This window comes from Urocitellus parryii, chromosome 5 (assembly GCF_045843805.1).
Source record: "Urocitellus parryii isolate mUroPar1 chromosome 5, mUroPar1.hap1, whole genome shotgun sequence".
In the NCBI taxonomy this organism is placed as follows: domain Eukaryota; kingdom Metazoa; phylum Chordata; class Mammalia; order Rodentia; family Sciuridae; genus Urocitellus; species Urocitellus parryii.
Genome location: NC_135535.1, coordinates 7,326,583 through 7,354,286, shown reverse-complemented (window position 1 = coordinate 7,354,286; position 27,704 = coordinate 7,326,583). Strand labels below are relative to the sequence as shown.

The window sequence follows — 27,704 nt, the reverse complement described above, 5'->3', positions numbered from 1 at the left end:
CGCGCAGCATTGGCTTTAGGTAGAGACTTTCGTGGAAGCGGGGTTGTGGAAGTGGGCGTGTCAACATGACGGGAAGAAGGGCGCGCTGTGCGTGATGACGTATAAGGCGTTGATTGGGGGAGAGAACGGAAGTTAGAGCGTACGTGCTGCCCGCCTTCTGTAAAAGTTTATCTCTTCTTTGCTGCAAAGGTAGGCTGGAGGCGCTCTGAGGGTGTTACCTGCCGTCCTGGGCTGTCCTCGCCCAGTTTCATCCAGTCTCGAGAGCCCTGCTAGCTTGCGGTGGGGCAGCGCCCACCGCCAGTGTGCAAACCTGAGGGTAGAGACAGCCTCTGGACTCCCCTTCTTCTCCGCGGAAGGCGGCATCCGGCATCGGAGGCCTGCGGGCGTTGGAAATCTCATTAGGCGTGTCTGGCAGAGGGGTTGGGGAAGATTTAGGGGCGGAACGGGGACGTGTGGATCTGCTAGGTAACTGAGTAACCACCGCAGTCCAAATGTGGAGCAGGAGGCGGGACCTCAAGGGTGTGCCCCACGCACGGATCTGAGCTGTTGCCACTGGCCCTAAAGCGTCCGTAAGGGATAGCTAAGGTGAAGCTGCTGGTGGAATGCCCTCCTTGTCCATTTCCCTCTGCATCCCAACGAATGAGAGCTCTCGAGCCAGGGATCCATCCTCCACATTATTAACTAGTAACTCTGAGCTTTTAGAACAGCTCTCAAAAGAGCCTAAAACTTGATATTTTTTCTTTAAATTTTCTTACTGATCTAAACTCATTTCACTTAGCAGAAACAATTATGTCAGGGTGGGAGTCTTACTACAAAACCGAGGGCGATGAAGAGGAGGAAGAACAAGAGGAAAGCCCGGAAGCAGGTGGTAAGTGACTTTACCATGTAATACCGTTCTGCATGTGGAAAAACGGACCTTCCCTGCCTTGTCTCCTGCAAGGACGTTGCCTTCTGATGGCCCACCGTTTTATTCCCAAATAATCCGAAATAACTTTCTCCCTTTGAGCTTTGCAGAGCTACCGTAGGCTCTCCTTTATTCTGGTTTTACTCTATGAGACATCTCTAGTTTTAAATTTTTGCTGGGCACTGGTAAATTGATACCTTTTGAGCTCCAGTAAATGACCCTATTCATGGGATCTTTTGTTATCTTACATGACTCAGGTAAGACCCTTTCTCGCCTGAGAGAGGAGTTTTATTTATCTCAGAACCTCAGTGTAAAAATACCTTCACCCTACAGTAACTTACACTAATGGAAGAGTAAACATTAGCAATGCAGGTTTCAAAAGAGTGATTCCTTCATGGTAGCTCCCAGGTTTGGGAGTATCTGTGTGTTCAAGCAACACAATATTATTCAAATAGTGTATGCAAGCAAAACAGTAACACATAGGGCGAAGGAATATAAATAAAGGGCACATGTAATCCACTAGTTAATTTAATTCCTGGATAGAAAATGTTAGTATTTTATTAAAAAAAAAAAACCTGTAATCTGTGTACCCATCATCATACCACAACCAACCACTACCATAGTTTTGACTTTTTGTTTGTTTGTATGTTTTTTAGACAAGGTCTTGCTTTGTTGCCTAGGCATGCCTTGAATTATTAGACTCAAGCCATTTTCCTTCTCAGCCTCCTTAGTAGCTGGGTCCATAGGCCTAATTCACCATGCCCGATCTCTTTGGCAATTTGAATATCTCCTTTATGCATCTTTCAATTTATTTATTTTAAATATACATACATGCAACTTTTTATTCATATCTGATTTTTATATTATTGTAATCATAGTATACATACATTTTCTCACTTTACATCAGTCTTCTTCCAAAAAAAATTTTAAGCGTAAAATTTTTTGTTCTGCCTTTTTACTTGTTATATTATAGCTATATCTTTCCATGTTTTAACACATGTACTTAGTTGTTATAACCTACTTGTTTAGTGGTACTGGGGTTGAACCTTTAGGTGCTTTACTACTGAGTTACATCCCAAGTGCTTTTATTTTTATTTAGGGTACCAAGAAATTGAACTCAGGGGCACTCGGCCACTGAGCCATATCTCCAGCACTATTTTGTAATTTATTTAGAGGCAGCTGTTGGCTGAGGCTGGCTTTGAACTTGAGATCCTCCCATCTCAGTCTCTAGAGTCCCTGGGATTACAGGTGTGCACCACTGCAACTGGCTTATTTTTTTTTATTTCTTATTTTGAGACCAGGTCTCACTGAGTTGCTGAAGGTCTTGCTCAGTTGCTTGCAATCCTCTTGCCTCATAACTCACTTAAAATATATTAAAATTTATTAATTTAGGGCTGGGGATGTGGCTCAAGCGGTAGCGCGCTCGCCTGGCATGCGTGCAGCCCGGGTTCGATCCTCAGCACCACATACCAACAAAGATGTTGTGTCCGCTGAACACTAAGAAATAAAATGTTAAAAATTCTCTCTCTCTTTCTCTCTCTCTCTCCTCTCTCACTCTCTCTTAAAAAAAAAAAAAATTAAAAAAAAAAAATTTATTAATTGATTCAATTTCCTGTTGGACATTTTAGTTATTTTTCAATTTCTTTAATAAACAAAATCTGAGGAGGTGGCTCAAACGGTAGCGCACTTGCCTAGCATGCGCAGGGAGCTGGGTTCTATCCTCAGCACCACATAAAAATAAAATAAAGATGTTGTGTCCACCGAGAACTAAAAAATTAAAAAAAAAAATCACAGTAAATTCATTTTTTAAATTTTTTTTCATTTTTTTCCCCAAGGATGGGGATTGAACCCAGGGCCTCAGGCATGCCAGACAGCATTCTACCACTGAGCCACATCCCCAGCCCAATGTTATAGTAAATTTTGTATATGAGTTTTTCCTTTTTTTTTTTTCTCAATATTTTTTTAGTTGTTGACAGACCTTTATTTTATTTATTTATCTATGTGCTGAGAATCAAACCCAGTGCCTCACACATGCTAGACAAGCCCTCTACCACTGAGCTATAAACCCAGCCCCTGTTTTTCTTTATCTTAATAAGATAGATTGCTAAAAGGTAGAATTTATCAGACCAAGGTAGAACTTTTGTTTAAGGCTTTTGACATACATTTTGTTCTCCAAAAGTGGCTAATTAAATTTATTGTATTAAGCAGCAGCAATGTCAAAAGGGAAGATAATTACACAAATACCTTTTTATGCAAAAAAAAAGGTTAGGGTTAGGGCATGGTGGCACACACCTGTAATCCCAGTAACTTGGGAGGCTGAGGCAGGAAAATTGAAAGTTCAAGACCAGCCTCAGCAATGTAGCAAGGCTCTAATTAACTTAGGGAGAACCTGTCTCAAAAAAAAAAAAAAAAGGAGTCACGCACAGTGACACTTGTAATCCTAGTGATTTTGGGAGTCTGAGGGAGGAGTATTGCAAGTTCAAAGCCAGCCTCAGTAACTTTGTGAGTCCCTGTCTCAAAATAAGAAAAAGGGCTAGAGATGTTGCTCAGTGGTTAAGCACCTCTACTGTCATATATATAAAAAAAGAACCACTTAAAAAAAAAAATAAGCACATCACTTATGATATAGTCATGCTGAAAAAAGGAAACCTGAATCTGATGAAACCACTCTAGGTCCCTAGTAAGGACAACAGAGTGCACCCAAAGATGTAGATGTTACTCTAGACCAAAAGAATGCAATCAGCAAAATCCAGAATATGGAATAGTATATGTGACAAAGCATTCTGATTATTTAGCAAATAAATTATAAGGAAAAATAGACTGTTTCAATTTATTTATTTATTTATTTTTATAGAAAGTCAAACTAACGTTTAGGGATTCACACTTAGATGATAAAACTATAATGAAAAATTAAGGAAGTAATTACCAACAGTAAGGATCATGGTTACTTTGTGGGGAGGTGGGCATTGTAATTAGGAGGGAATATATGAAGGACTTCTGGGGTGACCAATAGGACTGATTTTCCTGACATTGATGATTTTTTTAAAATTTTATTTATTCATTTGTTTTTTATGAATCTTTATTTATTTATTTTTTTTAGAGAGAGAGAATTTTTAAATATTTATTTATTCTTTTAATTTTTGGTGGACACAACATCTTTGTATGTGGTCCTGAGGATCGAACCCGGGCCGCACGCATGCCAGGCGAGCGCACTACCGCTTGAGCCACATCCCCAGCCCCTTTATTTTTTATTTATATATGGTGCTGAGAATTGAACCCAGTGCCTCACACATTGGAGGCAAGTACTTTACCACTGAGCCACAACCCCGGCCCTTGATGGTTATTTTAAAGATGTTCACCTTATAATAATTCATTAGGTTGTACTTTTGCTTTTAAGGACTTCTCTGTATTTGTTTCATATTAATGATAAACTTAAATATGAGTACAAGGGTAAATGTTCCTTCCATTTATTTTCCCCATAGGAGAACATAAATATTCAGGAAGAGATAGTTTGATTTTTTTGGTTGATGCCTCCAGGGCCATGTTTGAATCTCAGGGTGAAGATGAATTGACTCCTTTTGATATGAGCATCCAGGTAAGTCTTCCTTTTTTTTTTTTTCTTATTTTTTTAGTTGTAGGTAGACACAATGCCTTATTATTTATTTTTTTGTGTGGTGCTGAGTATCGGACCCAGTGCCTCACTCATGCTAGGTGAGCAGCCTACTACTGAGCCACAACCCCAGCCCCATATCTTCCTGTTTTGTTTTGTTTTGTTTGAATATTGGTGATTGAACCCAGGGGCACTTTCCGCTGAGCTACATCCCCAGGCGTTTTTAATTTTTTTTTATTTTGAGACAGGATCTTGCTAAGTTGCTTAGGGCATTGCTAAGTTGCTGAAGCTGACCTTGAATTTGCCGTCCTCCTGCCTTGGTCTCCCAAGTTATTGGGATTACAGGTGTGTGCCATCATGCCTGGCAAGACTACCTTTTGTTTGATCCAAAAAAAAAAATAGCAAAAAAGTATGATATCACTTGCAAAAACATGAACTTTTTGAAAAGTTTGTGAATGTTAAATAGCAATAAGCGTATATTTGCAGCAAAAAAAAAAAAAAGGTAGCAGTGTTGGAGATGAGTCTCATTCTATTCTAGGTTTGAACTTGGGACTCTAGGAATATATTGTTCCCACCTTTTGTATTAGCCCTGATAGGATTATAAATATAGGATTATAAAGTGCCTCAGTCTGGCTGGGCAAAATAGGGGGGGGGAGACAAGCAACTTGTGAAGGTTGAAACAGCGGGAGCCCCTTTATTGCAAGACAGTAGAGGTATTTATACCCAACTGATTACACACAGCTTAACTTAATTAACATCATCTAGATACAGCAGTCAGTCATTAAGGAATCCTCATCATCTTAATGGCTCGCTGGCGTTACTTCACAAACCACTCCTCCTGGCAAAGTGCCAGGTGCCATCTTGACTTGATTGGTTCTCAACAATAAAGGAAGAAGGAAAGTAATGGCAATTATGGTGTGAAGAAGAGTCCTTTTGGGCTGTAGATGTAGTTCAGTGGTAGAGTACGCACAAGGCCATGGGTTGGATCCTCAGTACTACCAAACAAACAAACTAACCTGTCAAGTGATGTTTGGTAGTTGAATACTACTTGCTGAAAACTGTTACTATAGCAACAAGACAACCCCAATCTTAACATGGGATAAGGACTTGAATAGCCATTTCTCCAGAGCTATACAGGTGGCTAATAAGCACAAGAAAAATGTTTGACAGCTTTAGTCATTAGGGAATGCGAATCCAAACCACAGTGAGATACCTCTTTATACCCACTGGTATGGCTGTAATTATAGAAAGAAAGAGAGAGAGAGAGAGAAAGAAAGAGAGAGAGAAAGAAAGAGAGAGAGAAAGAAAGAAAGAGAGAAAGAAAGAGAGAAAGAGAGAGAGAGAGAGAGAAAGAGAGAAAGAGAGAGAGAGAGAGAAAGAGAGAAAGAAAGGGAGAAAGAGAGAGAGAAAGAAAGGGAGAAAGAGAGAAAGAAAGGAAGGAAGGAAGGAAGAAAGGAAGGAAGGAAGGAAAGAAAGGAAGGAAGAAAAGAAAGAAAGAAAGAAGAGTAGCCAGGCTTATAATCCCAGCTGCTTGGGAGGCTGAGGCAGGAGAATCATGAGTTCAGGGACAGCCTGGGCAACTTAGGGAATTTTTTTTTTTTTTTTTTTTTTTTTAAATAAAAGGGCTGGGGATGGGCTGTGGCTCAATGGTAGAGTGCTCAACTGGCACACTAAGGCACTGGGTTTGATTCTCAGTACTACATAAAAATAAATGTACTGTGTCCATCTACAACTGAAGAAAAATATTTAAAAAAAAAAAAGGTGAGGCCTGGGGATGTAGCTCAGTGGTAGAGCTCTCCTGGGTTCAACTGCAGTACCATACCAAAAAAAAAGAATTTTGAAATTTTGGGGATGTAACTCAGTGATAGAGCACTTGCCTAGCATGTGCAAGGCCCTGGTCCAAACCTCAGAATTGGGAGGGAAAAAAAAAAACAAAGAATTTGCATTTTCAGGAACTTGTTGATGTTACTGAATCGGAGGCCACAGTTTGAGGAGAGATGCTTTAATGTTTTTTGGGATTACAGATCTCTTTGAGGATATTATGAAAGCTATGTACCTTCTCTCCCAGAAAGATAGCATCATCATTCTACATGTAATTGCAAAGGGTTCATGGAACACTTTAAGCCCAAAGACCACAAAAGAAAAGGTAGTGTTAGGTTCCAAATAGATGAGAGATTCACCAGTAAGCACTATATATATATATACACACACATTTATTTTTATTTTTATTTTTTTATTTTTGAGAGAGAGAGAATTTTTTAATATTTATTTTTCAGTTTTTGGTGGACACAACATCTTTATTTTATTTTTATGTGGTGCTGAGGATCGAACCCAGCGCCCTGCGCATGCCAGGCAAGCACGTTACCGCTTGAGCCACATCCTCAGCCCAATGTATATATTTAAAAAAAAATTTTTTTTAATTGTCAATGGACTTTATTTATTTATATGTGGTGCTGAGAATTGAACCCAGTGTCTGACACATCCTAGGCAAGTGCTCTACTACTGAGCCACAACCCCAGTCCAAGCATAATATAAATTTGTCAACAAGCAATGAAAGAACATTTTCTAAGATTCTGTTTTCTCATTTTATCCTTGTGCAAGGGCCATGCTAATCTCTGTATTATTTTAATTTAGTATATGTGTTGAAAAAGCAGACAGTTTTTTTTTTTTTTTTTTTTTTAATTTTTTTAGGTTTTGCTGTACAGGGAATTGAACCCAGGGCCTCATGGCACTCCACCACTGAGCTACATCCCAGCTCACCCCTCCCTTCAACCCCTCACTTTTTTTTTTTTTTTTTTTTTAGATAGGGTCTATGTCCAGGCTGGCCTCTAACTTGCAATCCTCCTGCCTGAAGTTTCTTGGTAGCTGAGATTATAGGCATGTGCTACCATGCCCAGCTTGTTTTGTGTTTTTAATTATTAGAATCTAAAAGGAGTTTTTACCAAATTCTTCTAAAAACTTGTAGACTACTGAACAAATAGATTAAAATATTTATAGAAGTAACTACTTGCCATGCAGGTTATTGTCAGTGACTAGCCATAATGTAAGTTTTGCGTGTAAGCATAGTCTTGCTTTAGAGGAAGGCCAGTTAGAGGCTCAAGCAGGACATGGAGGGGGTCACCATGATTGGTTTATTCAGCTTTGCAGATTCAGAAACAATTTTATCAATGCCCCAGAATTAAACAGGCCCAAGGTGGACCAACTGATGTTAGTTCATATGGGGGGACAGACTTTTCCTGTGACTGAAACACTGATGGCTATAATTGTGTAATTTTATTTCAAAGTGTACTTTTTGTAGTTATTGATTTGTTTTGGGGTCAGATACATTTATTGTTAATTTAAGCTTTGTAATTACATATGTAAACTGTTTCTTGGTGTCAGAATACTTTAGAAAAGATCAGGTGACCTGTCAGACTCGGTGAGTGACATCAGTGGGATGCACCTCTGATCTTCTGAATCCATTATTGGGCTTTTAAGATTTTATTTTTTAGGGCTGGGGATGTTGCTCAAGCGGTAGCGCGCTCGCCTGGCATGCATGTGGCCCGGGTTCGATCCTCAGCACCACATACCGACAAAGATGTTGTGTCCGCCGAGAACTAAAAAATAAATATTAAAAAAAAAATTCTCTCTCTCTCTCTCTCTCTCTCTCTCCTCTCTCACTCTCTCTTAAAAAAAAAATTTAAAAAAAGATTTTATTTTTTAGTTGTGGTTAGACACAATACTTTTATTTTATTTTAAATATTTATTTTTTAGTTGTAGTTGGACACAATACCTTTATTTATTTTTTTATGTGGTGCTGAGGATCGAACCCAGGGTGCGCACATGCTAGGCGAGTGCTCTACCACTGAGCCACAACCCCAGCCCAATACCTTTATTTATTTGTTTATTTTTATGTGGTGCTGAGGATCAAACCTAGGGCCTCACACGTGCTAGGCAGGTGCTCTACTGCTGAGCCACATCTCCAGCCCCATAATTCTCTGGTTTTTTTTAGTAGGGACTGCTTTGTGGGTTTTTTTTTTTTAATACATTTATTTTATTTTATTTTTTTAGTTGTAGTAGGACACAGTACCTTTATTTTATTTATTTATTTTTATGTGGTGCTGAGGATCAAACCCAGTGCGTCACACATGCTAGGTGAGTGCTCTACTGCTGAGCCCCAACCCTAGACCCCTTGTTTTATTTGTTTTTATGTGGTGCTGAGGATTTAACCCAGTGCCTCACATGTGTGAGGTAAACACTATTTGAGTGTACTCTATGAGCCAGCCCCGCCCCTCCACATCCCTCCACATCCCTCCCCCCGCTTTTATTTTATTTTATTTTTTTTGCATTGATGAGATTTGAACCTGGGCCTCATGCATGCCAAGCAATTACTCTGCTGAGCCCACTGAGCTATACCCCATACCTAGGGACTACTTATAAGTCTGTTATATCCATATAGCACTTTGTGTTTGTTATAAATTGATGTATATGCCCATCACTCTCTGGTTCAGGAATTTCCTGAAAGTAGGGGTTATGTCTTATACTGCTATGTATAAAATTCAGCTAGGACATGTTAAGTATCTACTATATGCCAGGAACTTATAGAACTTAAATTTAATGGTAAGTAAATATTCATTGAATTTTAATTTTTTCAGTGTGTCCAGAGTGTATATGCCAGTAAGATCATAAGCAGTGATCGAGATCTCTTGGCAGTGGTATTCTATGGTACCAAGAAAGACAAAAATTCAGTGAATTTCAAAAATATTTACGTCTTACAAGAGTTGGATAATCCAGGTCAGTAATGTTCTAAGCTCAGTGTTTCCCTTTCGTGAGAATGTCACTACCCTGAACAAAGAGGGGTATGAAGGAGGAAGCAGGTTCCATCTTGTTAAGGAGTCTGCTTTCCTACAAGTGGTCTTTGTGGTAAACAGCTGTGGAGTGAGAAAGAAACCCTGGCCCTTCTGTTACCCTGTGGTGAAGGTGGCCACTGACTCTTCTGGTTTTTCTGTCCATTTGATTCTTTGATTTAATCAGGTGCAAAAAGAATGCTGGAGCTTGACCAGTTTAAGGGGCAGCAGGGAAAGAAACATTTTCAAGATCTAATTGGCCATGGATCTGACTACTCATTGAGTGAAGTGCTGTGGGTCTGTGCCAACCTCTTTAGCAATGTCCAGTTCAAGATGAGTCATAAGAGGATCATGCTGTTCACCAATGAAGACGACCCCCATGGCAATGACAGTGCCAAAGCCAGCCGGGCCAGGACCAAAGCTGGCGATCTCCGTGACACAGGTGGGCATTTTTCTTATTCTTTTAAATTGGCACTTAATTTTATTGCTTTCTTTATAGCTGATCTCAAGCATTTGCTTTTCATCATCCAGAGTCAAATGAAAGAATAATATGAAGCCAGGGGAAGACACCTGTGTAACATTAACACTGAAAATGGCCACGCCAGAGAGATGTGGTGGCACATGTCCTCAATCCCAGCTGTTCTAGTTCTACAGGCTGAGGTGGGAGGATCACTTGAGCACATGAGTATGAGGCCAGTCTGATCAACATAGTGGACCCAGTCTCAAAAAAAGAATAAAGAAAATGACCTTACTACACTGTCTGAAGGACTTTAGAGCCCTTGAGCTTGCCACCAGAGCAAGCTTATCTTGACTTTTTTTTTTTTTTAACTGAGGTTTGAACCCAGGTGTGTTCTACCACTGAGCTACATCTCCAGCCCTTAATTTTTATTTCTTTTGAGGCAGAGTCTTGCTAGGTTGCCATGGATGTCTTCAAACTTGAAATTCTCGTGGCTCAGCCTCCTGAGTGGCTGGGATTACAGGCTTGGGCCACCATATCCTGCACTTGTCTTGATTTTAACACTACCTTGAATGAGGTTATTTGCATAAGTTGTCTCAAGTAAATATAACAGCTAATTTATTTAGCCACTTTCTCTTTAATTCCTGAAATTGTTAATCTGATTTGGTGGGGGGTGCTTTTAAAAGCGTTTGTATTTAACTGAAAAGAATCTTCAAGTTGGACATGGTGGTGCATGCCTGTAGTCCCAGCTACTCAAAAGGGTGAGGCAGAGGATTGCTTGAGTCCAGCAATCTGGGGCCAGCCTGGGCAACATAGTGAGATCCCCTTCTCTTTAAAAAAAAAAAAAAAATTCAAATTTTCTAAAAATTCTTTTTTCTTCCTCATTTTTGTCTGTGTACCAGGAATCTTCCTTGACTTGATGCACCTGAAGAAACGTGGGGGCTTTGATATATCCTTGTTCTACAGAGATATCATCAGCATAGCAGAGGATGAGGATCTTGGGGTTCACTTTGAGGAATCAAGCAAGTTGGAAGACCTATTGAGGAAGGTTCGTGCCAAGGAGACCAGGAAGCGAGTGCTGTCCAGGTGAGCACTAAGCCAGGGTTGCTGCCCCCACGTCCCCAAGCAAATCACCAGTAATGTGTTGCTTTGACATCCCTGGGCTGTGCTGTTGTCTTGCTGTGTTTCTTCAGAATATCAGCTTCATGAAGGATAGCACTGTCTGATTGCTTCTCCAGAAGAGCACAGGTCCTCCATTTCCTTGTGGCCTAAGTGAATCCTCAGCTGTACTCACTAATACACTCTTTGCTTTCTTCTGTGTTGGTGATGATAGTAACACCCAACTCATTAGATTATTTTGAGGAATAAATGGAAAACAAAATGTATCAAACAGGTTATATGGAGCAAAACCTCAATAAATGTTTGTTATCATCATTGTTAAAAGTGTATATTCTAGAGGCTGAGGCAGGAGTATCCCAAGTTTGAGGCCAGCCTCAGCAATATAGCAAGACCTTATCTTAAAACAAAAAAAATAAAAAAGAGGCTAGAGTTGTGGCTCAGCGGTAGAGCACTCACCTAGCACGTGCAAGGCACTGGGTTCAATCCTCAGCACCACATAAAAATAAATAAAATAAAGATATGGTGTCCAACTACAACTTAAAAAAAAATCATTAAAAAAATAAAAAGGACTGAGGATGTAGCTCAGTGGTAAAGCATCCCTTGGTTCAAACCTCAGTATCACAGACACAAACAAAAAAAATTGTCTTAATTTAGTCAGTCATGGTGGCCCATGCCTATAATCCTAACTGCTCATAGGCTGGGGCAGGAGGAATCTCAAGTTTGAGGCTAGCTGAGCAACTTAGCAAAACTCTGTCTCAAAGGAAAACATAAAAAGGGCTGGAGATGTAGCTCAGTGGTTGAGTGCTTGTCTAGCATGCACAAGGCCCTGGGTTGAATCCTCAGTACCAAAAGACAACAAAAATGTATTATTCTGATTTCTTGTAAACTTGAGTCCAATAGGAACCAGACTGTTAGATTCTTTCGAAGAGTCTTCATATTAATGCTAAGGGCTTCTCAGTGTTTCTTCCTAAGGAGAATGCCTCTTTTGTTTGCTTTTTTTTTTTTTTTGCAGTGCAGGAAATGGAACCCAGGGTCATGTGTATGTTAGGCAGGTGTTCTTCCACTGAAGCTACCTGCCGCTGCCCCAGGCTTCCTTTTAGACTGGCTTCTCAATATAGGATATAACACTTGGTAATTTTTGAGAGTTTACTGACTTTTTTTTTTTTTTTTTTTTGAGTGTTGGGGATCAAACTCAGGGTCCTGTGCATGCTAGGGACATATTCTATTACTGAGTTACATCCCTGTTTCCAATAGTACATTCTTTATCATTATCCTAAGTAGTTAATATACTTTGAAACTAATTTTTTTGGTGGACATTGAGATGATATTATAGCAAATTCCATTGTATTATTATTTTTTTTTAAGAGAGAGAGAGAATTTTTTTTAATATTTATTTTTTAGTTTTTGGCGGACACAACATCTTTGTTTGTATGTGGTGCTGAGGATTGAACCCGGGCCGCACGCATGCCAGGCGAGTGCACTACCGCTTGAGCCACATCTCCATCCCTCCATTGTATTATTAAAATGCATTTAGAACTTGCTTAGGGTTACTGTGGTGAATAAAGCAAATTGAAATTTAAATGTCTTGAAGGAATTGCAAATGGGAAAATACTTTTTTTTTTTTTTTTTTGATACTGGGTATTGAACCCAGGGGTGTTTCACCACTTTACCCCTGAGCTACATCCTAACCTGTTTTTTAAAATTTTTTATTTGGAAAAGAGTCTTTCTAAGTTGGTTAGGGTCTCACTAAGTTTCTGAGGCTGAACCAGATGTGGTGGCTCATGCCTGTAATTCCAGTGGCTCTGGAGTCTGAGGCAGGAGGATCACAGGTTTGAAGTCAGCCTCAGAAACATCAAAGAGGCTGTAAGCAACCTAGTGAGACCCTGTCCCAAAATAAAAAATAAATCGAGTTGGGGATGTGACCCAGTGTGACCCAGTGGTTAAGCCCTGTAGAGTTCAATCCCTGGAACAAAAAAAAAGAAAGAAAGAAGTTGCTGAGTCTGGCCTTGAAAGTGCAATCCTCCTGCCCTAGCCTCCTAAACTGCCAGGATTATAGGCATGGTCTACCATGCCTGGTTTTATACAGTCTCTGAGTCCATGCTTTCATTTTTCTCTCAGGTTAAAGTTTAAGCTCAACAAGGATATAGCACTCACTGTAGGCATTTATAACTTGGTCCAGAAGGCTCACAAGCCTTTTCCAATAAGGCTCTATCGGGAAACAAATGAACCAGTGAAAACCAAGACCCGGACATTTAATGTAAATACAGGCAGTTTGCTCCTGCCTAGTGATACCAAGAGATCTCAGGTATGTAGATGTGCTTTCTTACCAAATTTTCTCCTATTGAAGAGTTAACAGGGAGGGAAGACAGTAATTAGCCTAACCAGTTAAATTATTTCCATGTGTGTGTCTTTGTATTTAAGATATTGGGGCTGGGGTTGTAACTCAGTGGTAGAGCGCTTGTCTCACAGGCGTGAGGCCCTGGGTTCGATCCTCAGCATCACATAAAAATAAATAAACAAAATAAAGGTATTGTGCACAACTAAAAAATAAATATATTTTTTAAAAAGATATTGTGTCCATCTACAACTAAAAAAATATTTTAAAAAAAGATATTAAGAATCAGGGCTGGGTGCTGGGGTTGTGGCTCAGCGGTAGAACACTCACCTAGAACATGCGGGGCCCTGGGTTTGATCCTCAGCACCACATAAAAATAAAATAAAGGTATTGTGTCCAACTACCACTAAAATAAAATATTAAATAAAAAAAAGAAACAGGGCTGAGGATGTAGTTCAGTGTTAGAGCTTTTGCCTAACACGTGCCAGGCCCTGAGTTCAATCCCTAACACTGTAAAAAAGAAAAGAAAAAGACAAGAGATATTACACTTTGGAACTATGGCATATGAATCAGTGAGATCCTGAGAGCTAGGGAGTTAAGCAGCCCCAGTATTGGTAAGAAGTGGCAGTAGAAGCTTCGGCTCTTGACCACTCAGCACATGCTGCACTAACAGTCTAATTCCCTGATAAAGTACAATGGCAGAAAGTGTTTCCTAGTTAACTAGGGAGACGAGAAATTAGTGACATGTTACATTTGAGGTGGACTTTTTTAAAGAGAATTTCTTTTTGCTAGACTATTATAACATTTCCCTTACTTTGAAATGACACACGTCTGCCTTTCTGAACCTGAACTAGAGTACAAAACATTGTCCTTCCTCATCTTCTCACCTATATTCAATCTATAGAAGGATTTGACATTGAAAATTAAAATGAGTCATCCTTTTTTTTTTTTTAATCAAGCTAAATGTGTGTGTGTGTGCGCGTGTGCTCATGTGTCTGCCTTCCACATTGAGACCTAACCTGGTACCTTTATATGTTAGGGATGGGGCTGGGAGCTCAATACATGTTAAGTAAGGGAAGGAATAAATACCTGAAGAATATGGCCTTTGGCATTGGAAAGATCTGGGTTTAAAGCCCAATGCAGTTGTATAACCTGGAATGTTACCCAACCATTGGGCTTTAGTTTACTCATTGGTTGAACAATTTGCAGTGCTGGGTGGAACTAAGGTTTCTTAAATGCTAGGCAAGTGCTATACCACTGAGCTAAATCCATAGCCCTTGTTCAGTTGTTTTAATTTTAATTTTTTGGGGGGGTACTGGGGATTGAATTCAGGGGCACTCAACCATCGAGTCACATCCCCAGCCGTATTTTGTATTTTATTTAGAGATAGGGTCTCACTGAGTTGCTTAGTGCCTCACATTTGCTGAGGCTGGCTTTGAAATCATGATCCTCCTGCCCTTAGCCTCCCAAGCCACTGGGATTACAGATGTGTGCCATTGTGTCTGGCCCTTGCTTAGTTTTTAACATTTACTTCCTGGGATTGTTACAGAACATAAATTAGATGACAAACCAAAGTACCTGGCAGTCACTCAGTAAATACTAATTCCCTGTTGTAAGAAGAGATGCACTGGTAAGCCATCTTCTTGCTTAAAGAGAGCTGACTTTAACTTGTTAGTGTCCTGTGCACCAGTTTGCATTTTCATGTAGCCTCTATGCTTCTTTCCTGTAGACCTATGGGAGTCGTCAGATTGTACTAGAGAAAGAGGAAACGGAAGAGCTGAAGCGGTTTGATGAGCCAGGTTTGATTCTCCTTGGCTTTAAGCCCTTGCTAATGCTGAAGAAGCACCATTACCTGCGGCCCTCCCTGTTCGTTTACCCTGAGGAGTCCCTGGTAAACGGTAAGTAGCATAGGCCAAGAATAAATGAAGGACTCTTGACACAGGAAAAGTTTGTTGAGCCGCATTTCCTGAACGGGTACTGCTTGGATACTGTATAGGAGATGTTAATGGGATATTTTGGAAGTGTTTTATGTTCAAATTTTGGATATCTGGGACTAAACAAAGTTAAAGAGATTTTTTTTCAGGACCCTTAGTATATTAACATGTATTGTGAAAATCCAGGAGGGGCTATGAAATTGAAGATTTTAAAAACATTTTCCTGTGGAATTATTTGAGGCATCAGACAAGAGAGCAAAAAAACTCAAAAGCTCCCACAGCCTTTTCTCTGTTAGTGGCCATTAAAGATGATGTGGCTAGGCACAGTGATGCACTCCTGTAATCCCAGCAACTTGGGAGGCTGAGGCAGGAGGATCACGAGTTCAAGGCCAGCCTCAGCAAAAGGAAGACGCTAAGCAACTCAGGGAGACCCTGTCTCTATAGAAAATACAAAATGGGACTGGGGATGTGGCTTAGTGGTTGAGTGCCCCTGAGGTCAATCCTTGGTACCCCACCCCCTCAAAAAAAAGGAAAAAAAAAAAAGATGATGTGAACTCTGCCATTATGTGTACTGGTTCTTTCCAGACCTCTGTTCCTTTGTTCAGTAGGAACCCCCCAACCCTCCCACCCCCAGTTTGGACCTGATTAAGTTTTCCTTAGTGTTTGGAGCTCATGTTGTTAGCCTAATGTCAGTAAAGTGAACTGACCTTAATAATTCACACTCCTAAAGAGCGTGTTTGAGGATTCCAACCCTGATTCTTTTCCTTTCTGTGCCTCTGTTGCCCCCCACATTTCCTTCATCTCTTGCTCCCACACCCTTTACCTATGGAAATATCTTTAAAGAAAATGGAAGAGAAATCGTGAGACCTTTGTTTTCTAGGGAGCTCAACCCTGTTTAGTGCTCTGCTTACCAAGTGTCTGGAGAAGGCGGTCTTAGCAGTATGCAGATACACACCCCGCAAGAACACCCCCCCTTATTTTGTGGCTTTGGTGCCACAGGAAGAAGAGCTAGATGACCAGAAAATTCAAGTGACTCCTCCAGGTACGTAACAGATTTCCAGGGCTCCTGAACTTTGCCCATCTTTGGAATCCCTCCTGAGGTCCTGATTCAGGCCTGCTGAATCACAGTTCCCAGGAAAAAGGCCTGGGAAACAGGTATTTTTAAGTTTCTTAGGTGAACGATGTGCAACCAGGTGAGGCCACTACATACAGTTTGGTTGAACAGTGCACAGTATGTCTGGCTGTTCATGGCTGGTCCATAATTAGGGTTGAGAATTGTCTACATTTGGACTATTTGCAGGTTACTGACAGAAGTTCAAGGCCTCACTGCTGACACCTTTTCTTTATTGAAAGCCGTGTTTGTTACCCCTTGTAATGCTTAATGTTTGATTTATCTCCTGTATATTCACCGTGGTGGTGGAAAGAACATGGATTTTGAAGTCAGGCTTGACTTTGTCCTTTGCTTGAGTGTCTGAAAGTTTGTTTCCTTTATTTCAGATCCATGTCTGCCACTTGTTAGCTAGCTAACATGGCAGATAGCTTAAGCTTTCTATTTATATTCTTTATCTTAGAGATGGGAATTCTGGAACATCTTTCCCTTAAGATTGTTTTACCTCTGAGATAAGTTACTACTATGTAAGTTCCAGGGCTGAGAGGTGTAGTTCCATGTAGAGTTACTGGCCAGCATGCATGAGGCCCTGCACCATGATGGTGCTGGTGATGGTGGTAATGGTGGTGGTGATGATGATGTGAAGTGCCTAGCACAAAGTAGTTGGCCCATGGTAGTCTACCTTCTCTAGCCATGTGGATAAAATTAACTTTATAGAGTAATTATTAGATATATTTTTAATCCTGGTTATCAGAATACTCAGTTTTAAGCTATTATCTCTCAACTCCAAATTCACCCTGTTAGGGTTTGTGCTCCTAAGGCTGAGATTGTTCAAACCCAGGTAGCTCTCAGGCTGTGTCAATAGTAGCTGCTAGAGGGAGGCCAGAGGGCAAGTGAAGGAAAGAGACTTATTTCTTCTTGTGGGCTCAATGCTGTCAGCATTGCCAGCAAGGATCCTTCATCTGGGGGCAATTCATTATAGTGTCTAGATTTTTCAATCCTTCTAGAACCAGCCAGTAACTCTACCAAGATCACCCTAATAATCTTTATCCCTCACTTTTTTATTTTTAACCAGGTGTTGGAGGGTAGAGAGAAAAAGGAAAGACATTGAAGCTCAGAGGAGCTGGAAGTTAGCCCTCAGTGGGAGGCACTCTAGCTGGTTCTAGATATATCAGAAAAACTGGAGAGGGACTGAGGATGTAGCCTAGAGGTAGAATGCATGTTCAGCATTCTTGGGTTCTGTTGCTAGCACCAAGGAAAAAAAAAAGATGGGGACTGGTGCCAGGTACCTCTGCTGCCAGATACAGAGTTTTTCCTTGCTGGGGCAATATAGTCAGGAGCAGTGAATATATAGGAAGGGATATCTCTCTTGCCTTCTGTTCTTCCTCTGGAGTCAGAGCATCCTAGGCAACCAGGTGTCAGCTGGTAAAGGAGAAATGAGATTTGCAGGGCCCTAGTCACAGTATTGCAGGACATAGAGGTTGAATTTGGAACCGAGACAGACAGCTACAAAATAAATTTCAGAAAACCTACCTCCTTTTTTTAGGCTTTCAGCTTGTCTTCCTACCTTATGCTGATGATAAACGGAAAGTGCCTTTTACTGAAAAAGTCATGGCCAACCCTGAACAGATAGACAAGATGAAAGCCATTGTTCAGAAGCTGCGCTTCAAATACAGGTGAGCACTCAGCAGTCTTGACCTTCTTCTGGAGGACCTTCTGAGTTGAGTCAACAGAAATTCAAGGTAGCCAGGCATGGCAGCACCTGCCTATAATCTAGCCACTCACCAGACTTGAGTCAGGAAGATCGCAAGTTTGAGGCCAGCCTGGGCAACTTAGTGAAAGCCCCCATTTCAAAATAAAATTTTTAAAATGTTGGGGCTGGGCACATAGCTCAGTGGTAGAGCACTTACCTAGCATTCTCAAGTCCCTGGGTTCTATCTCTAGTACCAAGAGACCAAAAAAAAAAAAGAAAGAAAGAAAGAAAAAAGTTCAAGTTAGGTAGGCATAGGCCATGAGAATATGATTTTATCCTTTTTAGTTAACTGGTAAATTGTGACTTCTTGTTGAGAACTTGTAAAAAGCTACATCGAGAATGGAAGTTCTAATCATACTGAAGACACTGGGAGTGTGCTTGTAGACTTAGAAAGTCAGATTAGTTGGTTGAACAAGTTCAAAAACTAGCAGTAGGGGAAGATTCTTAGTTGGTTTTCTCCTTGATTATGTTTGTTGTCACCCAGTGAGAAATTGTTACAGGCTTTAAAGAATAATTATGTAATTTAAATAATTTTCTTTTACGCACATGATAGACCGTCTTTTAAAAGCTTGCATGTTGTAACACCACACATAATATTTTTCACATCTTTGTTTTTTGTTTTTTTAATATTTATTATTTTTTAGTTAGACACATTATCTTTATTTCATTCTTATGTGGTGCTGAGGATCGAACCCAGGACCTCACATGTGCTAGGCGAGCGTTCTACCGCTGAGCCACAATCCCAGCCCCTCACATCTTTGTTTTCTTTTTTTTTTTTTTTTTTTAAGAGAGAGTGAGAGAGAGAGAGGGACAGAGAGAGAGAGAGAATTTTTAACATTTATTTATTTTTCTTAGTTCTCGGCGGACACAACATCTTCGTTTTTTTTTTTTTGTATGTGGTGCTGAGGATCGAACCCGGGCCGCACGCACACTAGGCGAGCACGCTACCGCTTGAGCCACATCCCCAGCCCTCACATCTTTGTTTTTTATTATTTTTTTGTGGCAGGTACTGGAGATTGAACCTAGGGGCGCTTAACCATTGAGCCATATCCCTAGTCCTATTTTGTATTTCATTTACACAGGGTCTTACTGAGTTGCTTAACACCCCTCTTTTGCTGAGCCATTGGGATTACAGGCATGTACCATTGCACCTGGCACATCTTTATATTTTTTTTAATATTTATTTTATCATGGTAAGAACACTTAACATGAGAGTACCTTCTTAACAGATTTCCATTTGGCATTATTAACTATAGGCACAATGTTGTTCAGATCTGCATTTTTGTTTTAGCAGATCTCTAGTACTTATTTTTCTTGCATAATGGAAACTTATACATGTTAATTAGAAATTCTCAACTTTCCCTGCCTTTACCCCTAGCAAATGCCATTCAGCTCTCTGCTTCTATGAGTTTGACTATTTTAGATACTTCATTTAAGTAGGCAATATTTGTCCTTCTGTGACACTGGGTTACTTCCCTTAGCACTATGTCCTCAAGATTCTTGCATCCATTGCTGGGGATTGAACCCATGGTCTTGTGCATACTTGGCAAATGGTCTACCACTGAGTCCCAGCCACAGCTGTAATCTTTCTTTTATTATTCATATGAACCTTGAAAGTTTGGATTTGTTTTCATTTTATAGATGAAGAAACAGGGTTACACTAGGCATGATGGTACATACCTGTATGCTAGCACTCAGGAGACTAAGGCAGGAGGATTGTTTGAGCCCAGGAGTTGAAGACAGTGAGACCCTGTCTGGAGGAGGTGAGAAAGGAAAGAAAAAGATAAAGAAACTGAGACTTATAAGGGCAAAACATCTTGCTAGGACTCACCTAACTAGAAAGAGATGGAGCCCATTCAGCTTTACAACTGTCTAGATTCACACCCTCTTTTTAAATTTTTTAGCTATATTTTTGTGTATGTGTGGTGCTGATGATCGAACCCAGTGCCTCATGCATGCTAGGTGAGCACTCTACCACTGAGCCACAATCCCAGCCCTAGATTCATGTCCTCCTTACCCCCATTCCACTGCTACTGCATACAGGAAGAAAGTACACTCAGGATTCTGAATCTCCCTCTCCCCACCATCCATCCTTTGTCTTTCCTCTGTATTTACACAGCCCTACCTCTTCTTGTTCTGGTTCTGGCCATGGTGTCCAGTGACAGGGAGCAGGTTCGCTTTGAAGTTAACTTTTGGATCTCTAGCATTAGATAAAATCAGCGAGAGAAGTTGGTTTGTGACAGGATTCCCAAATATTTTACTTGGAGTGTTTTTTCAGCTGGATTTCTTTAATTTTATTATTTGGTTTCATTTTTAAAATGTTTAACTTGTTATGTTTTGATTTGTTAATGTTATTCTCATTGTTTTAACAGAAGTGACAGCTTTGAAAACCCAGTGCTGCAGCAGCACTTCAGGAATCTGGAGGCCTTAGCTTTGGATTTGATGGAGCCTGAACAGGCAGTAGATCTGACATGTAAGAATGTTGGACTGACTCAAGAAGTCGTTTTTTACTGGAGGCCTTCTTTTTGATTTCTCTCTGATCTAGTAATGTGGATGCATTCCCTAACTCTCTAGAGACTGAACACCATCATCTAGGCTATCTGCTTGAGAGATTTTTCTAGACCTGATTAGAATGCTGGGAATGATTCTGTAGTGAGACGAGGAGAGAGTGCCAGGCTCCTGAAACCTGCTTCTGAACTAGGCCACCTCATGCCTGCATGTTGGTGGAAGTTAAATAACATAATATTTATCAAGTGCCTACCATGTCCCTGAACTGTTGTCCTATGTGTTGATTCATTTAATATTTGTAAGTATGAGGTAGGGGCTTTAGTTGTCCTGATTTTACAGAGAAGAGAGTGTTTTGCCCCATGTGCAGATACTTAATTGTGAGTGGTGCTTCCAGGCTCAGAACCCAGTGACTCCTGCCTGAGCCTGTGCACTGCCCTCTGTGCTACTGCCTCTCCATCAGACTGTGCATGCTCTGTCATGAGAAAAGCCAACTTATTACCAGCTTTGCCTTGGCTTTCCAAGTGGGGCTTCTCTGACCTTGCTGTAGTCCCCTTCTGATTGTGATTCTCTTACCTATCTGTAAGAGGACCCAGGAAGTTTAGTGGCACAAGTAAATAACCACAGGAAGCAGATTGGATTTAATGAAGATTCGTACCAGGGTTAGAAAGATGAGAACAACTGGCTGGGCCACTCAGCTTCCATGTTATTCATGGTCTTCTATACCAGGCACAAGTTTGTCATGACTGTGTAGCCACATCTGGCAGAAGAGAAACACTTGAGTTAAGCAGCCCTTCTTTTCCTGTAAGGCCTTAGGCAATAAGAAGTATAGTCATCTTTCCATATCCTTGGGTTTCTCATACATTGATTTAGCCAACCATGGATCAGAAATATTTGCAAAAAATTGCTTCTGTGTTGAACATGGATGTGTCATTTTCCCTTAAATAACACAGTAAAACAACAGTGTATTTATGTAGCATTTCCATTGTATCAGGTATTATAAGTAATCTGGAGATGTTTCAAAGTATACATGAAAGTGTGTAGGTTTTATGCACATACTACAGCATTTTAAATAAGGGATGTGAGCATCTGAGGGTTTTGATTATCTGCATGGGTCCTGAACCATCTCCAATGGATACCACAGGACACCGAACTTGGAAAATGCTGGCAGGACTTTATTGAGTGTTTTCATGTCCAGGTCAGCTGCTTTGAAGCAGTCCCTTCCCCTCACCCTTCATCCCAGCAGTTAGGTGCTCTTTCCTCTCTTCTCCTAGAGGTACAACTGGACAGGACACTGGGGTACAATACTCACCTGGCCACTCTTTTGTATTTTCATTTTTCTAGTGCCCAAGGTTGAAGCAATGAATAAAAGACTAGGCTCCCTGGTAGATGAGTTTAAGGAACTCGTCTACCCACCAGATTACAATCCTGAGGATAAAGTTAGCAAGCGAAAACAAGGTAAGGAACTGGCTGTGGACATGCAATGGGTTCTTTTGAAAAGTTGTCTTCATGGTCTTATCACAGAGGGAGGGTAATAGCCTTTTAGAAATTTTTAAACCAGCTGGGCATCATGGCACATGCTTGTAATGTCAGCTACATGGAAGGCTGGGGCAGGAGGATTGCAAGTTCAAGGCCAGCCTCAGCAACTTAGTGAGACCCTATCTCTAGATAGATGGGGCTGGGGATGTAGCTCGGTGGTAGAGTGCTTGCCTAATGTGTGAGGTCCTGGGTTCCATCCCTAATACTGCAGAAATTTGTCCCCTGCCAGGCACGGTGACACACACCTGTAATCCCAGCTGCTCAGGAGGCTGAGATAGGAGGATCATGAGTTCAAAGCCAGCCTCAGCAAAAGTGAGATGCTAAGCAACTCAAACCCTGTCTCTAAATAAAATAAAAAATAGGGCTGGGGATGTGGCCCAGTGGCTGAGTGCTCCCGAGTTCCATCCCTGATACCCACCCCCCCAAAAAAATTATCTCCTGAAAAAGTGATACATTGATACCAAACCCAAGAAGGGATCATATTTTTGTATAATTTCACCAATTCTGGACTTTATAACTATTTTAAGATATTTATACAAAAATTGGTAAAGATACAATCAGAGATATGAAAAATTGTGCTCTAAATGCATAATAAGAATTGTAATGCATTCCGTGTCTCATATAAATTTAAAAAATTAACTATAAAAAAATTGGAAAAAGAGAAAATTATGTCCTGATTGTTTTGTAATTCTGCAGATATGAGTGAGATGTAGCTTTTTTTTTTTTTTTTGGTTGTAGGGTTGTAGATGGACACAATACCTTTATTTTATTATTTTATTTACTTACTTTTATGTGGTGCTGAGGATAGAACCCAGTGCCTCACATGTGCTAGGCAAGCGCTCTACCACTGACCTATAAACCCTGCCCGAGATACAATTTCACTGGACTGTTTTTTTAAATGTGTACTTCCTGTTCTTGGCATTTACCATTTTTTCTATTGGACTATCCTTTTTCTTACCTGGGAATCCAACATTTTCCTACTATGAGGCTCACGTTTATGGAACAGTCACCATTTTGGAATAGTTGTCTTAGATTGTAATCTTTTGGGCTCTCTTGGTCAACTAAAGCCAGACTTGGGCGTTGTTTACCTGACAAATGAGGAAAGGGCACCACAAGAGGGTAGGTGGTTGCCATGGTGCTTTCTCCCTTTTGCATTAGGAGTGACTCCTGTAGTGCCCTGGGAACCCACTGGCAGAGCTCCTTACATGCTGACCGTGGGTTAGTGATGATGTACTTGTCTGCATGTTTGTCTCAATCAGCCTGCGTGTTCTTATCACCTGGTACCTTGAAACTTAGTGTTTGTAAATACTTCCTCATTTACAAACACTTTTTCTTTTCTTTTTTTGTGATGCTGGAGGGTCAGAGCCTTGAACTTGCTGAGAAAGCACCCTACCACTGAGCTATGTCCCTAGCTGCTGTAAGTGCTTTTTTTTTTTTTTTTTTTTTTTTTAATATTTATTTTTTAGTTGTAGTTGGACACAATACCTTTGTTTTATTTATTTTTATGTGGTACTGAGGATCGAACCCAGGGCCTCACACATGCAAGGCAAGTGCTTTACCACTGAGCCACAACCCCAGCCCCCTGTAAGTGCTTTTTGAAGGAAAAATGGGAAGCAACTATTTGCTCACCCAGAGTAATTGTTTTGGGTAAACTCATGATATTCATACTGCTGGAAACTCCCTTCTAGGTATTAGTTACATTTTTTATTATATCAATAAATAAAGGTGTCTTGTCAAGATACCTGTCTTCCCCCATATACTATAGGGTAGGCATCATAGCTTTATGAAAAATGGTTCACTGTAGCCTAAATCCTAAGGGGCCCCATTATGTGCAGCTGGGATGCCACTGGTAGCACATTTAGTTCTTCTCTCCTGACCCTTTCCCCCAGATGATGGAGTTTCTGGAAGTAAAAAGCCCAAAATGGAGGTATCTGAAGAGGAGCTGAAGGCTCACATTGCCAAGGGGACGCTGGGCAAGCTCACGGTGCCCATGCTGAAGGAGGCCTGCAGGGTGCATGGGCTGAAGGGTGGGCTGAAGAAGCAGGAGCTGCTGGCTGCTCTCACTGAGCACTTCCAGAAGGACTGATGCTGACCACACACCCTCCCCGTGGCGAAGTTGCCTGCTTTTGTTCTCACCAAGTTAAAGGTGTTTTTCCTGAGCTGGGAGGAGTTGCCTTGCAGAAGCTGAGGACTTTACATTTGAAACTTGTTGGCACAGAGACCACATGGCTCTCTCACTTGGCTTATGCCTTACTCTATGTGAATAAAGAACCTTGACTTTGTACTGTGTACTGCTCTTTAGAGTGCAGGAGAAAGGTATGTCTGCCTTGCATCCAGAGAGCACTGGCCATCAGCTCTGAGCTTAATTTTCTCTCCTACTGGGAACACACATCGTGATGGAAACAGAAACCAAAAACAGAAGGGATGGGGAAGGATGTCACAGTCCAGGTCATATAAACATACAGGTGCTTCAGGAATGACAAGCCTTAGCAAGATTCACTCTCCCCATCCCTGTCCTCCCACTTGTTTTCCTTCAAACATGCTGTATACTAAGGTCTAAAAATCAGATTTCAGAAGCAATGAGAGTAACATTTTAAATTTTGGTATCATTTGCTTCATGAGTAAATAGCAGCTTCCTCAGATTGCGTTCCTCTGAATATGCTATTAAAGTTTGAAGACATAAATTTTCTGTTTTCCTCAGAATTAGTTCCAGTATATGAGAAATTAAGAGTTATTTTTCAGAGGAGCATGGGAAGTTCAAGTTGAGAAGTCTAGTGTTAGGAGAACAGGAAGAAGAGGGAAATGTCTCTCTATTCTTCCTCCCCATCCCTCTATCTTCCTGGTGACTTTTCTGCTCTCTGATGCTCCTGCTTTTGAAGAATTAGCCTGAGGTGCCATCCCAGTTGGTGGCCATACCTGTAATCCCAGCTACTCAAGGAGAGAAAGCAATGTAAAGGTTTGTATCCTCTGAAGAGGGCTTGAGATTCAGAGTTTGTAGCTTCTGTGCTGGAGCTACAGACCTAGAAAGGAGGAGTATGTCGGAGGGCTAGTTTCCTGCTATAAAATCTACAGCCTTGGATTATCTGCTCTGAAGTTTGTACATTTTTAAACCTATATTTGTTTTTTGTGTTTGAAAAGAGGTGTTATGGATTGTAGCTCAGCTTGCCTAGCACATGTGAGCACTGGGTTTGATCCTCAGCACCACATACAAATAAATAAAGGTATGTTGTCCATTTACAACTAAAAATATTTTTTAAAAAGAGATATTACATTCTTTTGGCATTTCTTTCCTTGGCAAGTCAGCAAGTCATTGGAGAGGAAAGATTTTTCCAATTAGAAAGTGCTTAGTACCTGCTGATTCTTATTGTTGAGAAATTGGGCCATTCTCATTAAATGTAGCTTGCTTGGAAGCTCTGGATTCCGGAGAGGGCCAGTCTACAAAGACAGTCATCTGCAAGTGAGAGGATGAGAAAGTGCCATCATTGCACCCTTGTTTTTCAGCCCTGGGTGTCCTAGGTAGTGAGGACAAACCCTCCAGTGCATTCCTGGTTGGCTTTTCTGGGTGCTCCTGAGTGACCTTACTCAAATGTAGCCTCCTTCAAAGAATTCAAGGGACAAAGAACAAACACCAGAGCCCTACTATGTGAATAATGTTAGGAAAACCTCCATTCAAGGTCTGTAATAAATAGTAGTTGTAGCCAAGTGTTGTGGTGCACATCTGCAATCCCAGTGGCTTGTGAGACTGAGGCAGGAGGATCTCAAATTCAAAGGCACCCTCAGAACTTAGCGAAGCCCTAAGCAACTCAGTGAGACCCTGTATCTAAATGAAATATAAAAAAGGGATTGGGAATGTGGCTCAGTGGTTAAGTGCCCTGGGTTCAATCCCTGTTACCAATAAGATAGGTAGGTAGGTAGGTAGATAGATAATGAAAGAACGAACAAGGCTCGTTGTTGGAACAAATGCCCTTTTATTGAGGAATAGCTCTGCATATTTATAGAGCCAGGGGTGGTTTGACAGTTGGCATGGGGTGCTTTCTGATTGGTGGGTAGGATCAGGTGAGCCAGCAGGGCTAGTCTGATTGGTGGGTAAGGATCATGTGAGCCAGCAGGGTTCACCATTGGATGGCAGGATCATGTGAGCCAGCAGGGCTCACCATTGGGCGGCTCTTCTTGGGGGATGGGGAAGTTAGTCTTTGGAGCCAAGACGGAGGACTCCCAACATTCACCCCTCTTTGTTATTAAATGAGAGTGGGTGTCAATTCATTCTGGCTGCTTCCTGCTGAAATGGAGCAGTGTGGGAGAGAGGAGGGAAGTAAGGAGCCCCCACAGGAGGGTAGAGAAGACCAGAAGGTTCCTTGCCACCACAGATCCAATGATGACGTCAGTCCATTTGGCATAGGTCTCAACTGGAGGTATCATCAGTAACCAGGAGTTGATAATTCCTGAGGAGAAGCTGGTTAAAAGCTTGATTAGAAATTTTACCCACCTGAGTCTGAATGAACTTTATGATAGAGGGAAGGAACAGGCACAGGGAGTTTTTTTTTTTTTTTTTTTTTTTTTTTTTTAAAGAGAGAGTGAGGGAGAGAATTTTTTAAATATTTATTTTTTAGTTGTTTTTGTATGTTGTGCTGAGGATCGAACCCAGGCCGCACGCAAGCCAGGCGAGTGCGCTACCGCTTGAGCCACATCCCCAGCCCCCACAGGGAGTTTTTATAGCCCAAATCTAATGGGATCTCTGGGTCTGCAAGCTGCCTTGTTGGCCCAAGGGGGGTTAAGTGTTCAACCCTGAGTGGTGGTGGTGGTGGTGGTGGTTGAGTGTTCAGCCTTGAGCAGGGGCTTGGGCGTTTGGGCTTGAAGCACACAGGGGTTATAGAACCAGACAGAGGGTTTGAGAAGCCAGGTCATTCTGCAACTAACTTTGTTTGGCATGACCTGCAGGCTCTGCAGACCAGCCTGTCCTGCACCTAACACCCTCAATTCTACTCTTCATTCCTAGTCCAATCTAGCTCCCTCCCCTCTCTATTAAGGCTGCTCTTCAAACTTTCCCCTACCTAGGTGTACCAGATTGGTTCTCTCTTTGCCTTTCTCGAAGGTGGGCAAGGGAGGACAGTGGCCCATTGTTAACCATATTTCCCTTTGAGAGCAGTCAGATCTCTCCAGGTTTTATAGATAGATAGATAGATAGATAGATAGATAGATAGATAGATAGATAGAAAGATAGATTGATTGATTAGTAAGATAGATGGGTAGATCGTAGTTGCAACCTGTTTCTCTGATGATGCCTTCTCTGCCTATTGAGCTCCTCAGGAAGGAGGAAAGTCCACATTCAGATGTAATTGGACTTTTGAAAGCTCACAAGTCAGTAAATCTGTATCTTGACTCCATTGCATATATACAATTGACCTTGGGCAATTGATCTAGCACGTCTGAGCCTTCGTTTCTTCTGTTTCTTCGTTTGTATATCCCATTGAAAATCAGAAAATGTAAATGCACAGGGTGCTCACCAATTACTTCTAGCTTCCACTGCCACCGACATGCTTTGGTCCACCAGGTGGCGCTGTGAAGACTCCAGGAGCTGCCAGTAGACCTGGCACACTCCAAAGGTGCAGCCACA

At 41.1% G+C, this 27,704-nt stretch overlaps 1 protein-coding gene and 1 pseudogene across 8 annotated transcripts; one reads left to right on the top strand and one right to left on the bottom strand.

Moving 5' to 3' along the window:
- Positions 1 to 125: 125 nt before the first annotated feature.
- On the top strand, positions 126 to 25,281 carry Xrcc6 (X-ray repair cross complementing 6). 8 transcript variants are annotated; one of them, XM_077798377.1, is made up of 15 exons: positions 126 to 189; positions 779 to 868; positions 4,387 to 4,499; positions 9,149 to 9,287; positions 9,528 to 9,782; positions 10,700 to 10,883; positions 13,035 to 13,221; positions 14,981 to 15,149; positions 16,066 to 16,227; positions 17,840 to 17,969; positions 20,419 to 20,519; positions 21,896 to 22,009; positions 23,249 to 23,308; positions 23,454 to 23,507; positions 23,980 to 24,069. In XM_077798377.1, the coding sequence occupies exons 2-14, from the start codon at positions 790 to 792 to the stop codon at positions 23,459 to 23,461; spliced, it is 1,701 nt and encodes a 566-aa protein (XP_077654503.1). In that variant the 5' UTR covers positions 126 to 189; positions 779 to 789; the 3' UTR covers positions 23,462 to 23,507; positions 23,980 to 24,069. The 8 variants fall into 8 exon arrangements, with proteins under 8 accessions (XP_077654503.1, XP_077654502.1, XP_077654504.1 ...); XM_077798376.1 differs by having other exon boundaries at positions 23,448 to 23,507; XM_077798378.1 differs by lacking the exon at positions 23,249 to 23,308 and having other exon boundaries at positions 23,448 to 23,507.
- On the bottom strand, positions 7,071 to 7,170 carry LOC113194757 (U6 spliceosomal RNA; annotated as a pseudogene).
- Positions 25,282 to 27,704: the final 2,423 nt, after the last annotated feature.

Excerpts from the sequence above, each read along its gene's own strand:
- Xrcc6 (XM_026405940.2), top strand. The coding sequence starts at position 790 with ATGTCAGGGTGGGAGTCTTACTACAAAACCGAGGGCGATGAAGAGGAG. Across the intron at positions 9,783-10,699 it reads TGGCGATCTCCGTGACACAG|GAATCTTCCTTGACTTGATG; the intron begins GTGGGCATTTTT and ends TCTGTGTACCAG. Across the intron at positions 17,970-20,418 it reads AAGCTGCGCTTCAAATACAG|AAGTGACAGCTTTGAAAACC; the intron begins GTGAGCACTCAG and ends TTGTTTTAACAG.